At 41.5% G+C, this 22,970-nt stretch overlaps 1 protein-coding gene and 1 pseudogene across 2 annotated transcripts in view; one reads left to right on the plus strand and one right to left on the minus strand.

The window, feature by feature from the left end:
* The window catches only part of usp24 (ubiquitin specific peptidase 24), a 230,396-nt gene that overhangs the window by 95,170 nt on the left and 112,256 nt on the right, over window positions 1-22,970 (minus strand). For both annotated transcript variants that reach the window (XM_070886744.1, XM_070886743.1), the window contains 9 exons: window positions 19,734-19,892; window positions 18,068-18,165; window positions 15,015-15,110; window positions 11,664-11,895; window positions 10,349-10,511; window positions 9,431-9,586; window positions 8,448-8,518; window positions 7,845-8,005; window positions 843-904 (listed from right to left, as the gene is read on the minus strand). In XM_070886744.1, coding sequence (XP_070742845.1) covers window positions 843-904; window positions 7,845-8,005; window positions 8,448-8,518; window positions 9,431-9,586; window positions 10,349-10,511; window positions 11,664-11,895; window positions 15,015-15,110; window positions 18,068-18,165; window positions 19,734-19,892 — 1,198 coding nt within the window. The remainder of the gene's footprint in view (window positions 1-842; window positions 905-7,844; window positions 8,006-8,447; window positions 8,519-9,430; window positions 9,587-10,348; window positions 10,512-11,663; window positions 11,896-15,014; window positions 15,111-18,067; window positions 18,166-19,733; window positions 19,893-22,970) is intronic.
* On the plus strand, window positions 2,561-2,796 carry LOC139269967 (U2 spliceosomal RNA; annotated as a pseudogene).

Genomic DNA, 22,970 nt, shown 5'->3' on the forward strand with positions numbered 1-22,970 from the left:
TTATTTCCACTGGACAAGAGCATGCTAGGAGAAGATTTAATAGGAGTTTTAAAAATTCGGAAGGGTTTTGATAGGTTGGAGAGAGAAAGACTATTTTCTCTGGACGGGGAGTCATCAATTTAAAATGGCAACTAAGAGTGAGAAGAGGGGCTAGGATAAATTTCCTTATGCAGAGTTGTTAGAGCATGGAACGCTTTACTACAGGGAATAGTTGAGGCAAAACCATTCTACCTTTTATGGAATGGTAGGAGTATTTGAAACAGAGGAAAATACAGGGCTATGGGGAGAGAACAGTGCAGTGAGATTAGCTTTGAATTGGTTCAGAAAAGTGCCAGTATAGATGTGATAGCCTGAATGGTCACCTATGCTGCAAACTTCTATGGTTTACTACAGGGCAAATCTTTTGTAGTATCAAGTTTATTACTGCCTTATCAATGAGATTAAAACTCTCCAACTATATTATGTTCTTGCATAGTTAAAAAGAATGTAATATTCCAGTGTACATTTTAACTGATTAGTTTATTGCTTTGTAATCATTAACAACTCACTTATGGCTATTGGGAAGTTGTTTTGTGCTGTGACCCTCCATGTATCCATGCCCTTGATAGTCTGTTGTAGTACAGCTAACTAATCTAGTCATACAAGTGAAGTGAATTTAATGGGACTAAAAACAAAAAAAATGTAATTCAATTAGAAATTGCCAAAAGTTCCATTTAACATTTTTTTAACAATAATTTCTGCAGCATAAATTGAAGATGTGTCTAATACACAGATCAGATGACCCAAAGAAAGAACATGTTGTCCACTTACATCTAACCTGTAAATTGATCAGTCATACTTACAGGTTAAGTCATCCAACAGTTGGCATCTCAAGCCAAAATATTCAGTACACTGGGATAAAAGCCTTCAAAATAAACAACAATGATTTGCTATTTGGTTAAAATGAAAAAAGGTCATCTTAAGCAGAAACTTAACTTACATTCATACAACAATCATGTAAAAAAAAAAGTCAGAGCATTTTGCAAGAAGTAGGTGTCAAACAGGAAGAAAAGGCATTAGGGATTTGGGAGGGAGGGGGGGGGGGGGTGGGAAAGAGGAGGTGATAAGGAAAGATTTATATACAATTAAAGGTCAAAGCGATCAGTTTATAAAATGCTTTTGAAGGCAAGGTAACAAGGTGAAATGATCTTTCAAAGTAATTCCAGGAAACACGAATGCAATGACAACGTTCAGCTTCGGATAGCGAAGCAGATAGATCGGTGCATAAACAGTAATCAGAGGGAGAGAGTATGTGGACCGGGACATAAATAGGGAAAAGCAAGGCCATAAAGAATCTGAAAATAAAGATTTTGTAATCAATTTGCTTGGGGACAGGGAATGGAGCTGGGTAATGAGAGAATTTAGGCCATAGAATTCTGGATTAGCTGGATTCTGCAAGGAGTAGAACTTGGGAGGCTGGCTAAGAGAGCATTATAGAATTGATTCTGGAGATGAAGGTGTGGGTGAGGTAGGGGCGCAAGTGAGGAATACTCTGCAACTAGAAGGCAACAATTATTAAAAAAATAAAAGTGGATGTATGGTATGAAGCTCAGCTTGGGTTGAAGGGAATGTAGAGAGCGCACATTGCAGGACTCACCCTCAGTGAGCAGCTAGGGAGGTTGATGAATCAGTGATAGAAGCACCTGAATGCTGCTGAAAATCAAACTGGACATCTTCAGTTGTGCTAATGTTGGACTATAGGAAGATCCAACTCAATGTGTCAGACAGACAATTGGCCAATAATGTAACAATCCTACAGTCAGTGATGATTGCAAAGAACTATTAGGGATCATTGAAGCAGCTAACTATCATGCTTAAAAGTTCATTTCTAAACAAACTAACCGATACAATACTTACTAGATTGAAACATTTAAAGGAATTGGACAGTTACAGGAACACATGCAATTTTTGAAATTAGGAGTGTGGTATGATTAGAAACATAGAAAATAAGTGCAGGAGTCGGGCATTCAGCCCTTCGAGCCTGCACCACCATTCAATATCATGGCTGATCATTCCTTCAGTACCCCTTTCCTGCTTTCTCTCCATACCCCTTGATCCCCTTAACCGTAAGGGCCATGTCTAACTCCCTCTTGAATATATCCAATGAACTGGCATCAACAACTCTCTGCGGCAGGGAATTCCACAGGTCAACAACTCTCCGAGTGAAGAAGTTTCTCTTCATCTCGGTCCTAAATGGCCTACCCCTTATCCTAAGACTATGTCCCCTGGTTTTGGACTTCCCCAACATCGAGAACATTCTTCCCGCATCTAACCTGTCTAGTCCCATCAGAATCTTATATGCTATGAGATCCCCTCTCACCCTTCTAAACGCCAATGAATAAAGGCCCAGTTGATCCAGTCTCTCCTCATATGACAGCCCAGCCATCCCTGGAATCAGTCTGGTGAACCTTCGCTGCACTCCCTCAATAGCAAGAAAGTCCTTCCTCAGACTAGGAGACCAAAACTGAACACAATATTCCAGGTGAGGCCTCACTAAGGCCCTGGACAACTGCAGTAAGACCTCGCTTCTCGGCCTTTTGGCTAAGATCATGCGTAACTGACCTGACAGGGGAGTAACCATGACCCCAAAGTGGTTCTCCCTGGATCAGGAAGGTGGTTCTCCTAAGCTTTTTGGAAATAGGAGGTGGGTGGGGTGGCTTGACCCATCCACCTCCACGGAGGTGTGGGGGGCCTGACCCATCCACCTCCATGGCACGAACCTGGTATTGCAGTACTTCCAGGAACGGTGCAGTGGCTCTAGGCCTTTTGGCTAAGGGCATTGGCGCAGAGTGATCCTTGATGTGTGCAAGGTGACCTCTGGCGTTTGTGATTTGACAAAGAATTGGAAAGATTGGCAACTAATAAAATTTTTTAAAAAAAACCTCCCTGCTCCTATATTCAAATCCCCTAGTTATGAAGGCCAACATACCATTTGCCTTCTTTACCACCTGCTGTACCTGCATGCCCACTTTCAGTGACTGATGAACCATGACACCCAGGTCTCGCTGCACCTCCCCTTTTTCTAGTCTGCCGCCATTCAGATAATATTCTGCCTTCATGTTTTTGCCCCCAAAATGGATAACCTCACATTTATCCACATTATACTGCATCTGCCATGTATTTGCCCATTCACCTAATCTGTCCAAGTCACCCTGCAGCCTCTTAGCGTCCTCCTCACAGCTCACACCACCACCCAGTTTAGTGTCATCCGCAAACTTGGAGATATTACGCTCTATTCCTTCATCCAAATCGTTAATGTATATTGTAAAGAGCTGGTATCCCAGCACTGAGCCTTGCGGCACCCCACTAGTCACTGCCTGCCATTCTGAAAAGGACCCGTTTAACCCGACTCTCTGCTTCCTGTCTGCCAACCAGTTCTCTATCCAAGCCAGTACATTACCCCCAATACCATGTGCTTTGATTTTGTGTACCAATCCCTTGTGCGGGACCTTGTCAAAAGCCTTTTGAAAGTCCAAATACACCACATCCATTGGTTCTCCCTTGTCCACTCAGCTAGTTACATCCTCAAAAAATTCCAGAAGATTCATCAAGCATGATTTCCCTTTCATAAATCCATGCTGACTCGGTCCAATCCTGTCACTGCTTTCCAAATGGGCTGCTATTTCATCCTTAATGATTGATTCCAACATTTTCCCCACTACTGATGTCAGGCTAACCGGTCTAAAATTACCCGCTTTCTCTCTCCCTCCTTTTTTAAAAAGTGGAGTTACATTAACTACTCTCCAGTTCATAGGAACTGATCCAGAATCGTAGATTGTTGGAAAATGATCACCAATGCATCCACTATTTCTAGGGCTACTTGCTTAAGTACTCTGGGATGCAGACTATCAGGACCCGGGGATTTATTGGCCTTTAATCCCATCAATTTCCCGAACACAATTTCCCACCCAATAAGGATATCTTTCAGTTCCTCATTCTCACTAGACCCACTGTCCCCTAGTACATTCAGAAGGTTATTTATATCTTCCTTTGTGAAGACAGAACCAAAGTATTGGTTCAATTGGTCTGCCATTTCTTTATTCCCCATTATAAATTCACTTGAATCCGACTGCAAGGAACCTACATTTGTCTTTACTAATCTTTTTCTCTTCACATTTATAGAAGCTTTTGCAGTCAGTTTTTATGTTCCCTGCAAGCTTCCTCTCATACTCTATTTTCCCCTTCTTAATTAAACCTTTAGTCCTCCCTCTGTTGAATTCTAAATTTCTCCCAGTCCTCAGGTTTGTTGCTTTTTCTAGCCAATTTATATCCCTCTTCCTTGGTTTTAACACTATCCTTAATTTCCGTTGTTAGTCATAGTTGAGCCACCTTCCCAGTTTTATTTTTACTCCAGACAGGGATGTACAATTGCTGAAGTTCATCCATGTGATCTTTAAATGTTTGCCATTGCTTATCCACCGTCAACCCTTTAAGTATCCTCTGCCAGTCTATTCTAGCCGATTCACACCTCATACCATCGAAGTTACCTTTCCTTAAATTCAGGACCCTAGTTTCCAAATTAACTTTGTCACTCTCCATCTTAATAAGGAATTCTACCATATTATGGTCACTTTTCCCCAAAGGGCCTCGCACAACAAGATTGCTAATTAGTCCTTTCTCATTACACATCACCCAGTCTAGGATGGCCAGCTCCCTGGTTGGTTCCTCGACATATTGGTCTAGAAAACCATCCCTAATACACGCCAGGAAATCCTCCTCCACCGCATTGCTACCAGTTAGGTTAGCCCAATCTATCTGTAGATTAAAGCCGCGATTACTGCTGTACCTTTATTGCACACATCCCATATTTCTTGTTTGATGCTGTCCCCAACCTCACTACTACTATTTGGTGATCTATACACAACTCCCACTAGCGTTTTCTGCTCTTTGGAATTCCGCAGCTCTACCCATACCGATTCCACATGATCCAGGCTAATGTCCTTCCTTACAATTGCACTGATTTCCTCTTTAACCAGAAATGCCACCCCGCCTCCTTTTCCTTTCTGTCTATACTTCCTAAATGCTGAATACCCTTGGATGTTGAGTTCCCAGCCTTGGTCAGCCTGGAGCCATGTCTCCGTGATGCCAATCACATCGTATCCGTTAATTGCTATCTGCGCAGTTAATTCATCCACCTTATTCCGAATACTCCTCGCATTGAGGCACAGAGCCTTCAGGCTTATCTTTTTAACACACTTTGCCCCTTTTGAATCTTGCTGTAATGTGGCCCTTTTTGCTTTTTGCCTTGGGTTTCTCTACCCTCCACTTTTACTATTCTCCTTTCTATCTTTTGCTTCTGCCCCCCTTCTATTTCCCTCTGTCGCCCTGCATAGGTTCCCATCCCCCTGCCATATTAGTTTAACTCCTCCCCAACAGCACTAGCAAACACTCCCCCTAGGACATTGGTTCCGATCCTGTCCAGGTGCAGACCGTCCGGTTTGTACTGGTCCCAGCTCCCCCGGAACCGGTTCCAATGTCCCAGGAATTTGAATTCCTCCCTTCTGCACCATTTCTCAAACCACGTATTCATCTGAGCTATCCTGCGATTCCTACTCTGATTAGCACGTGGCACTGGTAGCAATCCTGAGCTTGCTACTTTTGAGGTCATACTTTTAAAATTTAACTCCTCGCTCCCTAAATTCGTCTCGTAAGACCTCATCCCGTTTTTTTTACCTATATCGTTGGTACCTATATGCATCACAATTGGCTGTTCACCCTCCCTTTTCAGAATGTCCTGCACCTGCTCCGAGACATCCTTGACCTTGCACCAGGGAGGCAACATACCATCCTGGAGTCTCGGTTGCGGCCACAGAAACGCCTATCTATTCCCCTTACAATTGAATCCCCCATCACTCTCCCACTCTTTTTCGTGCCCTCCTGTGCAGCAGAGCCACCCATGGTGCCATGAACTTGGCTGCTGCTGCTCTCCCCTGATGAGTCCTCCCCCTCAACGGTACCCAAAGCGGTGAATCTGTTTTGCAGGGGGATGAAGATATTACTTGGTAATTCTGAATGTCTAAATACAATGCAAACTGTAGACTTTGAAAGCATACTATGAAAGTTTATTGGTGCATAATTCACTACAATCTTTTTGACCATTATAATCCACCATGGCATTCAGAAAATCCATCTGACCCCTTCCCATGTAACCTTTTAATTTTTGTTTCTCTTATTTCCCATCCCAGTAATGTTTTTAGTTTTTCAATCTTAAGATCACCTGCTGAGTCTTGCCTTGGGTTAAGTGAACGCCTGAAGAACTCCCTTGACATTAATATCAGTAAACTATGAAACACTAACTCTCAACCAAAATCTCAAGAATTAAGACTAAGTGCCCAGGCCTTTTGGGAGAAAAAAAACTCCCTCAATGGCTTTAAGATGCAGATATAAGGAAGTCACATACCTGAAGTAAAAACAAGTTAGTAAGTCAGCAATCTTATGCTTATGAATACACCTATAATTTATAACTGGCAATTGGCTGCCACGTTTTCTGCACTACAGCAGCGACTTTGTCGGCTGTCAGGCACTTTGGGACATCCTGAGGTCGCTATACAAATGCAAGCCTTTTTTTTGAACCACTGTTGGCCATTGGCTATCCTGTGCCTGGAACATTCAGTCAACAAGCAATTCATCTAACAGGACAGCAGTTCCATCCGGAAGCGGAGTCCTTTAATGCCTAAGCTTTTGATAAGGTCCCACATGGCAGGCTAATCACCAAGGTAAAAGCCCATGGGATCCAAGTGACAAGTTGAATCCAAAATGACTTAGAGTTAGGAAGCAAAGGGTAATGGTTGATGGCTGTTTGTGACTGGAAGGATGTTTCCAGTGGGGTGCCCAGCAGAGTTCAGTACTGGGTCCCTTGCTTTTTGTGGTATACATCAATGATCTAGCCCACACTACGATGTGTGCACACTAGGTCCATGCAGCAGGGCAGGTCTCCAGACGTTCTGGTTAACCCTTGCCACTGGATAAAAGCCTAGCTCAGTATAGCCCGTGTGGTTGCTGATGTGCAACAGTCACCACACGCTAAAAAAATCCACGCACAGACATCTTCCACCCCCTCAACTGGAGTTCAGGACTGGAACATTGGGTCCTTCATTGAAACATCTGTGAACTCATGTGGAAGCAAGTCATCCTCGTTCGAAGGACTGCCTATGATGATGATGATAACTGGAGTGATTCAAAACGATTCATTTTTTTGATCTAAATTATACTCGAAGATCAAGTACTAGATTTTTGAAAACATGATAATGATGAAAACGATGTGGTCTGGAAGACTTGGTGCTCTGTTATAGTATAGCTAACTAATCTAAAATAATTTAAAGGAAATTGCCTGATGCTATTTTCCTGGTTGTAACTTTTATAAACTGCTTTATTAGGTTTCACTGAGAAAATACACAGCAAACCTATATTTGTATAAGTTTTGAGTGTCTTATATAACTCAAAAGTCTAAAACAGAGAATCCAAGTTATTTTCATCTGTGTGCTCTGATTTAGAGATAACCTAGAGAGCATACTGACATAACAATAGTTGCCAATCTAGAGAAACATTTAACAGTAATTAGCCTCTTAATAGCCTCATCACCTATTTAGATAATATCTCCATGGGGAGTACCCGAGCAATAGTCTTCAAGAAACAGACCACTTTAGCATCTAATCATTACAATAGTGCTCCAAACCTCAGATTGCTTTTAAGTAATGCCATGGGCGATCATCTACTACTACAAAAAGAGTTTCTCAGAATGTTTTTGATAAGACCAGGCCTTTATTTTATGACTTTGATTTTTATTTTACCTACTCAGAACTTACCTTTGGTTGACTCCACGCATGATGCTGGTTGGGGACCACAGTGGCAGCTGTGTTGTCAGGACGACATGCAGAAGGAACTGATTAGGTTTCTGTATTTCTGGGTTTGTGGAGGTATCCGTTTGACTCAGTGTGTACAACTGATCCCAGGCGACCCTTCTGATCTGTGAGCATATGAAACATCTGATATAATACAAAATACAAAGATCGATCCCAAACTGTATACTATAAAAATAAATACAATATTTTCAGGAAGGCCCACTCAAAATACTGTTCCAATATTGTTGTTCCCTTCACATCTAGACAGCTGTAACCATAAATAGCTGGAATGTTAGTGAGGGATTTGGTGCAATTTTTCATATTTGCTTGACTTGTCCATTCATAGTGTAGCCATTGTGAAACAATCAAATTCACAATGGGAATCGCTCAACCAACACAAAGTTCACTCAGCCACCCCTATGGAAACCTGTCTATTCCCAGATATGATGTCTGTTTGATCTCTTATCTGCTCCACCACAAGAGTATTCTAATAATGTAGCACTTGCTAGATCACAGAGAAAGTCATGACACAAACCAGATTTTTTAGGCAACTTTTATTTCTCTTACCTCAGCACTGGGGGATCCAAGTAAAATGTCAATGATGAAATCACTCACACAAGGAAGAATATAAAACGAACCTAAAAACAAAAGAACAATCCATGTTTATCTGATCTTTCTCCTAGTCTATCGCCACCATTGTAAACAATCAACTATTCATCTCATTTACCACATCAGTTTTAGCATAGATATATCCAAATTCTTTTTTTTATGCTTCTGGTTTCCTTCAAGTCTCTACTCTCCATCTATCCTTGTTTTATATTTCACCTACAGCTTAGTTCATGTAATTCCCCTTACCCTAAGCAACCCTCTATATCTACCTGCATATCCTTACATGTGAAGACAGTGACATGACAGTTATTTTCAAATTGGATTTACTCAACTCTCTATGTGCAGCTCCTCCTTCCAAAAGCCAGGTACCATCAAAATAAATTCCAGCTGACTTGATTTACAGATTTTATTTCCTTGTGGGCTTGTCTACTTGTGCAAATCCCTCCAGTTTATCTCAGCTGCTTCATTTAAAAGAACCTACAATTGTTTCTTCTGACAAAACCTCATCAATTTTCAAGCACAGAAAATTTGCGTTTAAAAGAATTTGGTAAAGCTAATTCTGGATCATACTGAAGTCTAGTTAGAGGCTCCAAAAAAATATGGATTTTATTTTTCTATTCACACTGTTGATTTGAAAATAAAGCAAATAGAAAGGCATCAATGTGAGACATCACCAAAGGGTATCCTCTTGGGACTTTTCTGCAAGAAGCGGAGATCTACCAAGAAGCCCTTCAATTACATATTTTTACGTTGGATGGTTAAAACAATTTCCACGTAGAAAATGTTTTGATAACATTCAAAACACTTAGCGCATGTGCTCTTATAAAATAAGACCTAACCTTTTATGTTTCTACTTAGCACACAGTATTATGAATGGCAAAAATCACTTTAAAGTAGGTCCAACTCTCAAATATAACAGATTGATCTGTGAAAGACATTACCTAGTTGCTGGCACCGGAGCTGTAAACATGTGACTAGAAGTGATAAGGCCTCTCGAGCAATGAGAGTATCTTTGGTGGAGACTGAGTGCTGCTTCACGCAAATGCCTGCATGTAGTGTGGTTGATTCACCTTCACTTCCTGTACTGCAAGTGCTGCCTGTAAAATATTAAACAGTTGCAGCGTTATTCCACTTGAGGGGGTAGTTTTCTCCTTATCTTACATTAAATTGGTATGTTCTTTACTAAAAGGCACTTCTTTGGTTTATCCTCCAAACTTTGGAACCTGCTTCTATGCCATTTATCGGATACCATGATAGGACACTTAATGAAAATTCATACATCAAATCAAAACTGCTAAACCATCAGATGTATTGTGTTTCACCAACTGTTTCAGATCAAGAATTAAAGTCGAGTTCCAACACACCATACCATGGAGTTGGAGGATATGCATTTGAACCATGTGATTTAACAAATGGCGAGTTCCTGACTTGTTATACCATGCCAGAAAAGTGACGAGTGGGGTGTACACAGGTCCCAGAGTGAAGGAAAAAACTAATTCAGGAGTATAACCCCAGACAGCAATAGCAACACTAGCAGAGGTCAGATTAAGTCACATACCGACCCTCATGATCAAGAATGATGCTTGACATGGAGATTATGGTAGCGTACAGATAATAACTCTCAAAGATTCAGAGAATTGTGAAACATCTTTTTGTTGTTTTTGATGAAGTTTGGGAGGCACATCACAGGTAGCAGATTTTTCATAAATCATCTATCAAGGTAGATATCTATTTTATACTACTTGTCCTGGTATCTAATTTGAAAAACTATTGACACTAGGACTACAATCTTCAAACACATAAAGCAAACAAATAAAGACTGCTGGTAAAAGCTTCAAGGGCACACGAGATTTCCTCACCTGAACTGCTGAGCCTATTTCGGCTACCAACAGAAAATAAAGAATTGGTACTCTCTCTGATTGGCTGGCAGCTCCCCACCAAGTCAAGACGTCCAGCTGCTGCTGCCCATGTCAGCCTCATGAAGCAGGCCACTGTTGAGGTGAAATCATTCACATCCATCGTCTGCAACACAGTTATACAAGTTCACAGTAACTAAAATACACAAATCGCACACTTACTGGGCTTTGTAAATAACTGGCATGCTATACCAGAGGGTGAGCAAGTGACCTCAGGTGGAAACACAGGAACAGCCATTGCCTGATGATGCCAGTTACAATTTGTTCAAATAAGTAACATTTTATTCTTTAATAAAGTTGCTAAATCAACATGCTGATTTGCCTCTAGTTGTGTCATGACAAGGTTAAGTCGTAGTTCATTGCTCTCTCCCTTTGTGTTCACACGTGGGCAGCTATTAACTTTAAAAAAAAAACGAGTATTTGAAGAAAGCTGTATGCTTAAAACTCAACTGCACATCTCAAGAGTTTTGAATTTAAATGTAAATAATCTCATGTGTTCAAGCCTGTCAAATGCTGTGAACAAAAACATAAATAGTCAATCCCGAATTTTCTCTTATGATGAAACACTAAACCCACTGTGGTGCAGTAGACTCGATGGCATGGGCTTTGTACTCAGCAGTTCCACTAGTAGAAGATAGATGGACGTTTTTGCTCAACTGACCTGCTCCCTTAACCCTGGCCATTTTGCTCACCTCCATCAACCCCCTTTCCCATACGAAGAGTTTCCCTGGCCTCCGCTGAAGAGATGCGCCAGTCTAGCAGTGGCGATGTGCAACTGCAGGCCCCTTCAATAAGAGGTGGCCATTGTACTGCTTGCCAATTTTTTTTTTTTTTAATTGAGAATTTCCCTCTTTCCTGTGTAGGGCCACATTCTTAGGACTATTTGCCCAGACCCCTGTTCCAAGTCTGGCCTTGATACCCCTTCCACCAATTTCCGAATGCTGGATGCCTGGACCCAACAAATGGTCCATGTGCCCAACACTCTTGCAGTGCAAATGGTGGCAAATACAATGGACTTATTTTCCTTTTGTTAGGTGTGGATGGGCGCAGATTCTCAGGTTGCAGCTGGCCCACGGAAATAAAATAAAATTTTACAAGAAAGGAATAGCATGAGTAACTACCCATCTGTGACAAGACTTGTTTATATTGTTACCTTCCCAACAAAACATGCTGCACTTTTAAGACAGCTGGTCATTAATGCACAGAAACCAGTGTTACACGGATAGCACCGTTACAAACAATTATTGGTGTCACTCACCTGTATTGCCACTCTGGCAGCAGGGATAATCTCCTCAATTCTGATAGATGACCGATCTGATGTCACACTCATCTGCCTCATTGTTGATTTTTCTTGGCCACCACACATCGATAACTGCCGACTGCTCTGCCGACCGACGTTGCGAAATGGGCGGGACGACAGTGCTTCCATTCCATCCTTCAGGAAATCATCATCTAAAGTAGGAGGCATGGTCTGCCCAACTAATAGAAACCTGGTGAAGGAGACACTTGGCATAAAAATAGGTATGGAGAGTCCCAACAGTAGCAAGAGATTAGGATGGTTCCTGAATTAGTATCATGAATACATATCCATATATTGGATTATAGCAAAATCTATACTAGCAGGCCAAAGATCCCAGAGACACTCAAAGGAAATAGATCTATATTACAGCAACATTGCTCATTAGTCAGAAACTAAATGCTCCAGGTATTATCTTGAAAGATATGGGGGCTGAAATTGCCCCTTCAAAAAAAAAGTCATTACTGCCTGTGTGGAGGGCATTCACTGCTCAGCTGGAGTGGATTTGGCAACATTTTAGCTATCGCCCTCTTTTTTGGGGGCGGTGGACATTCCCGCCCTGCCAGTGTTGCTGCCCTGTCAAGCACGCGCCGACCCCCTCCGACCGGCGGCGGTGACCCCTTTCCACCCAGTGTGGGAAATTACCCCTGCGGGAAGCTGTGCGTGCCTGTCCACCCATAAAGGGGAGGGTGCACTGCCACGGACGCCATCTTATTTTAATTGTCAGCCAATTCTGAGGTCGGCCTAACAATGGCACCCATGTGTTTGGCCAGGCCTCCAACAGGCAACCCGGCACCACCTCTTGGTGACCGGGCCGCTGGCCCGGCCGCAACCCTCCCTGGTGGCTCAATGGGTGCCACTAAAGTAGCTGCAGAGTTCGCAGCGGCCCTCCCCTTTAACTGAAGGGGAGGGACGTTGTAATGAATCAGCGCGGCGCTAATGACTCCAAGCAGCATCTGACCCACTTCCATCCCGCAGCCAACTGGAACACTGCCTGCAGCTGAAATTTTATTCCAAGTCCCGAATATCAGTCTACTCTCTCTCTCTCTCTCTCTCTCTTTCTCTTTCTCTCTTTCTTCAGAAAGGGTAGGTGCACTTACTTTCAGTCGGGAGGCAAATTCGGCCTCATAATGTCCTCATTTAGTTTGGATTAGTTTATTTCAAGCTTTTATCAGAATATTTCAATTATATTGCAGCCGTGTAACCTGTGCTTAGCCTAAATAACATGCCAAGTAGAATTTTGAGACTGTTTCAAATCAAAAATTACTGTTGTTTGAAAATCTTTCTTCCCCTATTTGCCCATGGTGGTGGTGGAGGGGTGGTGAGGAAAGAATCACACGATTCTAATATTGGCACACACATTTTTTATCTATTTTTTGAAGGGGTAAATGGGAAGAAATAAAGTTTAACATCAAATTATTTCGAGGGTATAATCATTTTATAGCTTCACTGGATTTTGAGGACAAAAACCTTCTGGAAAGGAATGAAAGCAGGTTTAAAGTTCCTTTGCAGCATTCACATCAGTGTATATTTTTGGCCACATTTCTGTTCCTCACAAAATCCTGCAATTGAGGTACTCCCAGCACATCCTCACTCAAGCTTGCCCAAGCCTGTAAGCTTTTCAATGGCTGCTAGTTCCTGAACTTTTGAGGCAGCCAGCTGTTGTACTGTCTGAATTTTATCCCTCTTTGTAAGAGACCATCTCACCCCCACCCAAGAGTTGCCCCTTGATAACTCAGATGAAGTGTCTAACTTTGCCAAGCAAGATCAGGAGTAGGCCATTCAGCCCCTTGGGTCTGTTCCACCATTCTATTAATTCATGGCTGATCTGTACCATTTGCTTCATATCCCTTGATACCCATAAATAAAAACATCTCTCAATCTTGAAAATTTCAGTTGACCCAACAGCCACACCCTTTTGGGGGACTGATTTCCAGATATCCACTCCCCAATTAGGAAACTACAGCTGAGAATCTACAACCCACCACTGACATAGCAGGCTGGAACATTTAAGTCCTGCACCATCAGATTAGTGATTGTGAATTTTGAACATCAATTATTTATATGGCAAAGTTCTGCAACAGGATAAGAGCCATTATCAGTAATGATGTACAAAAGGATTGGAGCAAGAATCTACTTCACTCTGCTGGTTGGGTTTCTGAAGAATTGGTAAACTATGAGGAATTTTGTTTACAGTGTCACTTGAATTACTACATGAGGTGATCACAAACATCAATAGAAACACTGGGCTGGTTGGCACGATGTTCTTTGGAGTTTTAAAACGCACTTATTTTCAGAATTACTTCCAACCGTCTCAAAATTGAGAGATACAGCCTCAGCTCCATTATATAGTTACTGGATCGCGAGTCAATTAAAATAAATAAATTCTCAGGATGTGGGTGTCGTTGGCAAGCGCAGCATTTATTGCCCATCCCTAGTTCTTCAGAGAAAGTGGTGAGTTTTGATACAACTTACCGGCTTGCTTTATCACTTCAGCCGACAATTAAAAGTCAACCACATTGGTGTGGGACTGAAGTCAGGGTAAAAATGGCAAGTTCCCTTCTCTGAAGGACATAATTAAATCAGTTGAGTTCTTTATGACAATGACAGCTTCATGGTCGCTTTTACTGATACCAGATTATCACAATTTTTTTTGTAAACCAAATTCAAATTCCCAAACAGCCATGGTAGAATTTGATTTCACCTTCTCTGGATTATTAGTCCAGTAAAGATAGCCACTACACTACCATACTCTTGTCAAATGAAATTAACTCAACAAGCTTCATCTCAATAAAAAAAGCATGGCGCATGATAAAGTGTACAGTTTTGATTGCACCTGCAACACTGCAAAAGCAGATATATTCTATCGTACAATTATTAAAATACAACAAAATGTCTTAATTCATCAATGAGTTATAATAATATTGGGCATTATGAATAGGTCCTTAACTGTATTTATGTGATGGTGTCCAAATGTTACTGCTTAGAATAGTCAGAACAACCTGATCTCCAACGCAGTTTACTAAACAGTTAAATAATTTCCTCCCTTTCCCTTCTCGAAGGCTTTGACTTCTCGCTGGGGTAACACTTCTGGGCTCCGGTCTCTGGTGTCTCGTTCTAGTGGTCATTCTTTATGCGGGAGGCTGGACAGAAAGTGCTACTACATTATTTGAGTGTGGGGAGCACCACATCGGCGTCTGATCTTATTCTTGCCTGACATTAGTCACTTCATTAGCAGTCATTGGGAGAGCCTACCTCACGACACAAATGATGGTTTTTCTGTTGAGTGATGCAATCTACATTGGTTCTCACCTTGCAAGCTGTAGGCAGATTGAATAAACTCCCTGCCTTGTCTCATAATCCACCTCAGTTGGAATGGAATCCCTCTGCATAACATTCACCACCAAACTGGAATATAAAAAGTGGAAAGGTGTATTCATTTATAAGTCACACATTAGCTGTATTTCCGTTGGGTGAGAATTACCCAGAAAATCAGTATGATTTTCACAACCATATTTACCAGGACTATTTTCTACAAGCTTTCTGCTATGGAATAACTATAGCCTACATGCTTTATATTGAGGTTGTGATACATTCGAGAACAATAGTCAGAATTACAAAACAGCCATCTGAGAGAGAACTCAGCTGTGCCATTGTTAAGTTCTGGCTTCATCCTCCCCCAACACTTCTAATTTGGTTTTATGGTGAAAAAAAAAGGGTTTCCAAAAGGTGGACAGAGCCTCCTACGATCCTAAAATCTGCACCCTTATAAACAGTGTGTAACACCATGCATGTGATTAACCAACTGCAGTATGTAGTGCCCTGGAGATCACAGTGGATGTCGACCACATTCCTATGTCTCTCAAAGGGCAACAAAGACAACACTGACAGGACAATGCATTTAGCCTATCACATTTACTTACAAGTTAAATAAGTCATAGATGCTAAATTATACAGCAAAATACTGAATCATACAGCACATTACTTAATAAAATTAGAATCAGTCCAGAAAAGGTTTAAAAAAACTCTCAATGTATTTCTTGCAGGGTTTGGTAAGCAACTCGATCAATCAGGTTGCAGTCTCCAACAACCTCTTAAGTTAGTCCCATCAATTATCCATGATTAAAGATGTGAACTGTTGAATAAAATGTTGATGAGCACATGCTCATGCAGTCTAGTTTCAGAGGACCTGTTAATGACTTGACTGAGTACACTTCTTTTTGGCATAAATGCCGACTTATTGGGCTGAATGGCCTATTTCTGTTTATTAATGGCAGATTCCATTTTAACTTCAGCTAATTTGGAGCTGCACAAAATTAAATACAAAAATCTCCTTTTTTTTCTCCAGTCATGAAAGTTTAAAATCATCTTATGAACACAGAGAGAACGGTTTTAAAACCAATTATTTTTTTGAAAGCAATGTACATTGCTGAGCTTTTGGGCTGGTTGTACTGCTTCCAGTTAATTTTTGATGCGATGGTGTCATTATGAACACCAACAGTTAGTGCAAGGTTAGTATGTTATGCAATTAGTAAAGTTTGGTGTAAAAAGACAAATCAATTGTCGATTTCTGCATATTATAATTAATGGTTCTCCAAACCAGTCAGAAGCAGCTTTTGCCAGTCTGAAGTCAGTGGCACAGGTCCAAATCAGTTAAAGAAAACAAGCTCAACATATAAAATCATGAGTTTGACTTTGGAATTGTAGGAAAGTCATATCCAGTGAGATCCATTACCTTTGTGAAGTTGAAAGCTCGCCAACATATAAAAACTTACAAAATGACTGGACTACAGTGATTAAAGAACATGCTAAATATAACCCTCTTGATGTGCAGAGTATAAAATGCCGCTAAGTGGAAATTGCCAGAAAGACTATCTGAATGAATGAAGCTGATGTCTTGGAGGAATGCACAGGTTAAGGAGGCAGGAGAAACCACAGACTACAACTGCCACTTGTAGGGACAAAGCCTTCAAAAGACAGACTACTGATGTTTTCATATTTGGATAACAGGCTATATAAATTATCGCAGTGACTATTTGTCCTAACTTGCGCTTCTATGCATGGGCCTCCTGACGCATGTGCAGAAGCGAGTTAGGACAAATAGTCTCTGACTCCGTTTCCCGCCACCCCCTCCCCCCCCCCGCAAACGCAATTTACACTAATCCTTTTCTGCGCATGCGTTGGAATCGGTTCCGAACACCACGCTGCCTGCTGAGCCGCTGGGCTCAGAGTCTCCCCCCACCCCCCCCCACTCTGGGCCTCCGGGGGGAAAAAAAAAAAAGAGTGCGAGGGACCTTGGCTGGGGATGCGCGAGAGCGCCTGGTTGGGGGGTGGAGGGGAGCGAGCGAGTGCGAGAGCGCGAGCCTGGTGGAGGGGGGCGGGTGGGGGAAAGAGATGAGAGGGAACTCAGGGAAGACAAATCACTATCTTCCAATCCCCTTTACACGCACATGCAACAACGTTGGAGTGGATTCATTCCAGAGTTAACGACATTGACACTTCATACCCAATAAACACGTTAACAATCCGCACACAATGCCCCATCTGGGGGGGGTGGGGGGTAAGGTCATGGCTTATGACCATGCACTTGTACTAGAGTAAGGGACTTTGGCTTGGGGAGGGATGCACTTGCGCTGGGGTAAGGAGGGGCTTCGGCTGGGGGAGGAATGTGTCTTTGCTTACTTCTGAAGTCCAAATGGATGTTACAATGTGCAGTTAGGCTGGGCAGTTCCATTTACACATTCCAGAGAAATTTCAGGGTGTGGTTTATCCTCCAAGGGGACCAAATCCCTCTTTTTGTTATCCTCTCCATTTGTCCAGCAATAGGTCATGTGTAATGGAGAGCCAATCAGAGAAACTGCTGCAATTCAGTTAGTACAAATAAACGCATCCATAAATTAAGAAAAGCAATAGGACAGTTTAGCATTTGTCAGAATTCCAAATGTTTGAGAGATTACCTCAAGTTTTCAAAACAAAAACTAAACTTGAAGTTTTAATAGATTATTCAAGTAGGTCTTGCCTATCAAAATGCTAAAACTTTATTGATTCTGGTTTAAAACTGCAAGAATACGTCAGATAACAGATTCTATTGAAAAACAAATTTGCTGAGTGCCAATTTACCTCATTCATTACACTGAATGTTGAGTCATATAGCATCTCTTTCATAACTTATTTAAATATAGTACACCACAGTAATTTAAAGTTTTCCTCGTGATGAATCTAACCATGAAAACACTTGCCGACTTGCGAGGATAAAAGTTAAAACAAATTGGACCAAGTTTTGTTTTCAGGTGCTTTTATGGCAGGTGGAATGAAAAGGACAATGGGAAAAAGCTGGGGATAATCAAACACGTACACATACGCACCTTAAACCTCCTGCTTTGAGGAAATTTTCACAGAAAGATTTAGCACAGTTTCTTGCCATCTCATCATCTGATGTAGGCATCAGCTTGGAACTGAGAACCTGCAAAAACATAAAGGTCCAAATCAACAGCAGCAACCAAATGACTTTCAACAACAGGCAATAGGCTGAAATGGGCTCATATATTTTCAACGAGCCGAGTGAATAGACTGAAAATTAATAAAAGTAGTGGCATGTTTCACATCCTTGAACACTGCAGTTATTAGCCATGAACCAATGCACAATTACTTCAAACACAACAGAACATATAACTGTTGACTTTGGAATTCATTTTGACTTTCCAATTCATTTTGACTTTAAGATTTCTCTATCGCAGTTTAATGATATAACCTCCATTGCACCTCACCCCCCAAAATATCAAACCGGTTTCCAGTGCTGATATTTTGACTTGAATATTAGATTTTGTGATGCAAGTCAACATGACATGAAAATATTAATATTTAGCATGAACTTTCAAACTGGGTGCACAATTACTTGCTGTAGCAATGGGATTATAGTAGTAGGATTTTATGCTGTGAATTCCTGTCCTGTTAAGATTCATGAACCCATAATCTAGGCTGGCACTTGCTGCAGTGTCGGAGGTGCCGTCTTTCGGATGAGTCATTAAACCGAGGCATTGCCAGCCCGCTCAAGTAGATGTAAAAGATTCCATGGCAATATTCAAAGAAGAGTAGGGGAGTTCTCCCCGATGTCCTGGCCAATATTTATCCTTCAATCAACATCACTAAAAAAACATTATCTGGGTCATTTATCTCGTTGCTGTTTGTGGGAGCTTATTGTGCGCAAATTGGCTGCATTACAACAGGGACTACACTTTTTTTTTTTAAAAAGTACTTCATTGGCTGTGAAGCGATTTGGGACGTCCTGAATTCATGAAAGACATTATACAAAAGAAAACCGCTCTTTTCTTTAGTACGGCAAGCTTTTAGAGTAGATGTTTTTCATTATACTAAAAGTATCCAAAATTGAAAGAAAAAAATGGATGCACAATTAGGTTGATGCCTCTCGAGCAGTAAGCTGTCAAATGGGAGAATTGAGGAGTATTGCATCACATCTAGCTCACAATGTTAGGCTACAGGTTGAGCCTGAGAGATATGCACAGGTAAATTAATACTCAGTTCGAACAGACCTAGGATTCTACTGTTCCTCATCCAATACAGAGTCACGAGAATTATCTTCTTTGCTTGGAGCTTATGAATAATCTTATATGATGAAACTTCCCACATAGGAAATTAAAACCACCCATCACAAACATTTATCTAACATGGCTTCTGCTTTAAATGAACACGTCTTTGGGAAGTTGCCAACAAATCCATCTTTGAGCAAATCAGCCGGTCAAGAAGGAATCTATCCTTTTCACATGGCTGTGGAGATACAGCTGAAGCCTTCTCAAGCTTCTGGGAACAGCATGGAATCAGAGGTAGAATGTGTGCATGTTTCAATCTGCCAAACCACAAACTGATGGGAGATTAAGCTCCATATGGTACTTCCATTTACTGTGAAGCTCGTGGGTCAATATGGCAGCATGATAAAGTCTTCACAGAAAACCAACAATATGATCTGGTCTATTGTAAGAAATCCAAAAGTTTTACAATTTGACTAGTTCATACCTCTAGATTATAGAGTACTCTGAAGGTGGACATCCCTGGCGCCGATGATCTGAACAGACTCTCCAGAATAGTATTTGCACTAGGCTGATGCTGATGCTTTGAAGACAGCGAGGGTGACTTGGACGTTTGGTGACTTGAATCAGTCAGCAACGTTCTCTGCTAAAGATAAAAATAATCCTCAGTTTAAACATGCTATTCTGCACACAAATAGTAGGTCACTTGCACATCTCCCTTATTCTCCCAATACATTTCAGCACCCACATACAGAATGAATAACCTGCTATCCAGGCAACAAAAAACTCCCAATATCTCAAGAGTTTGGCATCTGAGGCAGACATGCATTCCTTCCCAGCCCCTGCTGCACACAAGGCCCAAGACTAGTTTTCCACCGAGTGCTCTTTTGAACAGCAGCAGAGATACCAGAGTTGATGCAACAAATGATGCGTCCAGCTGATTTGATGCGAGTCAGGTATAATGGAGGGCAACAGGATATGCTTCACTCCGAGATATGAGGTGCCTGGAACTACTCATTCTCCGGGTAGGCAATGGGATTATACTTTTTTTTTTAGAAAAAACATTTCCACTTTCAAAGATAAGAGGTTTGAAAGTAGGGGCCCAAAACGATCAAGTCCAATAACACAAAACCACAGGGGAGTTGATAGCTTTTTAAATATACCTTTGACCAAGACCAAAATAGTCAATGCTTGGAAGTAAACTGTAATTTCAGTCATGACATTGATATGTTTGGATTGTTTCTATTTGTTTCAGAAAAAGATTTTATTTAAGTGCTTTAACCATCAAGCAGTGCAGTATGTTGAAGGGATTTTTTCCCACGTGATTGGTAATATCGAAGTTAACATAGAAACATAGAAAATAGGTGCAGGAGTAGGCCATTCGGCCCTTCGAGCCTGCACCACCATTCAATATGATCATGGCTGATCATGCAACTTCAATACCCCATTCCTGCTTTCTCTCCATACCCCTTGATCCCTTTAGCCGCAAGGGCCACATCTAACTCCCTTTTGAATATATCTAACGAACTGGCCTCAATCACTTTGTGGTAGAGAATTCCACAGGTTCAAAATTCTCTGAGTGAAGAAGTTTCCCCCCATCTCGGTCCTAAATGGCTTACCCCTTATCCTCAGACTGTGACCCCTGATTCTGGACTTCCCCAACATCGGGAACATTCTTCCTGCATCTAATCTGTCCAATCCCATCAGAATTTTATATGTTTCTATGAGATCCCCTCTCATTCTTCTAAATTCCAGTGAATATAAGCCTAGTCGATCCAGTCTTTCTTCCTGTCAGTCCTACCATTCCGGGAATCAATCTGGTGGACCTTCGCTGTACTCCCTTAATAGCAAGAATGTCCTTCCTCAGATTAGAGACCAAAACTGAACACAATATTCAAGGTGTGGCCTCACCAATGCCCTGTACAACTGCAGTAAGGCCTCCCTGCTCCTATATTCAAATTCTCTTGCCAACATGCCACTTGCCTTCTTCACCGCCTGCTGTACCTGCATGCCAACTTTCAATCACTGATGTCCCATGACACCCAGGTCTCATTGCACCTCCCCTTTTCCTAATCTGTCACCATTCAGATAATATTCTGCCTTCCTGTTTTTGCCACCAAAGTGGATAATCTACATTATACTGCATCTGCCACGCATTTGCCCACTCACCTAACCTGTCCAAGTCACCCTGAAGCCTCTTAGCATTCTCCTCACAGCTCACACTGCCACCCAGCTTAGTGTCATATGCAAACTTGGAGATATTACATTCAATTCCTTTGTCTAAATCATTAATGTATATTGTAAATAGCTGGGGTCCCAGCACTGAACCTTGCGGTACCCCATTAGTCACTGCCTGCCATTCTGAAAAGGACCCGTTTATTCCTACTCTTGGCTTTCAGTCTGCCAACCAGTTCTCTATCCACGTCAATATATTACCCCCAATAGTATGTGCTTTAATCTCGCACACTAATCTCTTGTGTGGGATCTTGTCAAAAGCCTTTTGAAAGTCCAAATACACCACATCCACTGGTTCTCCCTTGTCCACTTTACTAGTTACATCCTCAAAAAATTTCAGAAGATTTGTCAAGCATGATTTCCCTTTCATAAATCCATGCTGACCTGGACCGATCCTGTCACTGCTTTCCAAATGCGCTGCGATTACATCTTTAATGATTGATTCCAAAATTTTCCCCACTACCGATGTCAAGCTCACCGGTCTGTAATTCAGTTTTCTCGCTCCTCCTTTTTTTTTTTAAAAAAGTGAAGTTAAATTAGCTAACCTCCAATCCATAGGAACTGATCCAGAGTCGAGAGAATGTTGGAAAATGACAACCAATGCATCCACTATTTCTAGGGCCACTTCCTTAAGTACTCTGGGATTCAGACTATCAGGCTCTGGGGATTTATCAGCCTTCAATTCCATCAATTTCCAACACAATTTCCTGTCTAATAATGATTTCCTTCAGTTCCTCCTTTTCGCTAGACCCTCAGTCCCCTAGTATTTCCGGAAGGTTATTTGTGTCTTCCTTAGTGAAGACAGAAGCAAAGTATTTGTTCAATTGGTCTGCCATTTCTTTGTTCCCCATTATAAATTCACCTCATTCTGACTGCAAGGGACCTACATTGGTCTTCACTAATCTTTTTCTCTTCACATATCTATAGAAGCTTTTGTAGTCAGTTTTTATGTTCCCTGCAAGCTTACTCTCATACTCTATTTTCCCCCTCCTAATTAAACCCTTTGTCCTTCTCTGCTGAATTCTAAATTTCTCCCAGTCCTCAGGTTTGCTGCTTTTTCTGGCCAATTTATAGGCCTCTTCCTTGGATTTAACACTATCCCAAATTTCTCTCGTTAGCCACAGTTGAGCCACCTTCCCAGTTTTATTTTTACGCCAGACCTGGATGTACAATTGTTGGAAGTTCATCCATGTGATCTTTAAATGTCTGCCATTGCCTATCCACCATCAACCCTTTGCGTATCATTCGCCAGTCTATCCTAGCCAATTCACGTCTCATACCATCGAAGTTACCTTTCTTTAAGTTCAGGACCCTAGTCTCTGAATTAACTGAGTCACTCTCCATCTTAAATGAAGAATTCTGCCATATTATGGTCACTCTTACCCAAGGGGCCTTGCACAAGATTGCTAATTAATCCTCTCATTACACAACACCCAGTCCAGGATGGCCAGCTCTCTAGTTGGTTCCTCAACATATTGGTCGAGAAAAC

This window comes from Pristiophorus japonicus, chromosome 8 (genome assembly GCF_044704955.1).
Source record: "Pristiophorus japonicus isolate sPriJap1 chromosome 8, sPriJap1.hap1, whole genome shotgun sequence".
Classification (NCBI taxonomy): domain Eukaryota; kingdom Metazoa; phylum Chordata; class Chondrichthyes; family Pristiophoridae; genus Pristiophorus; species Pristiophorus japonicus.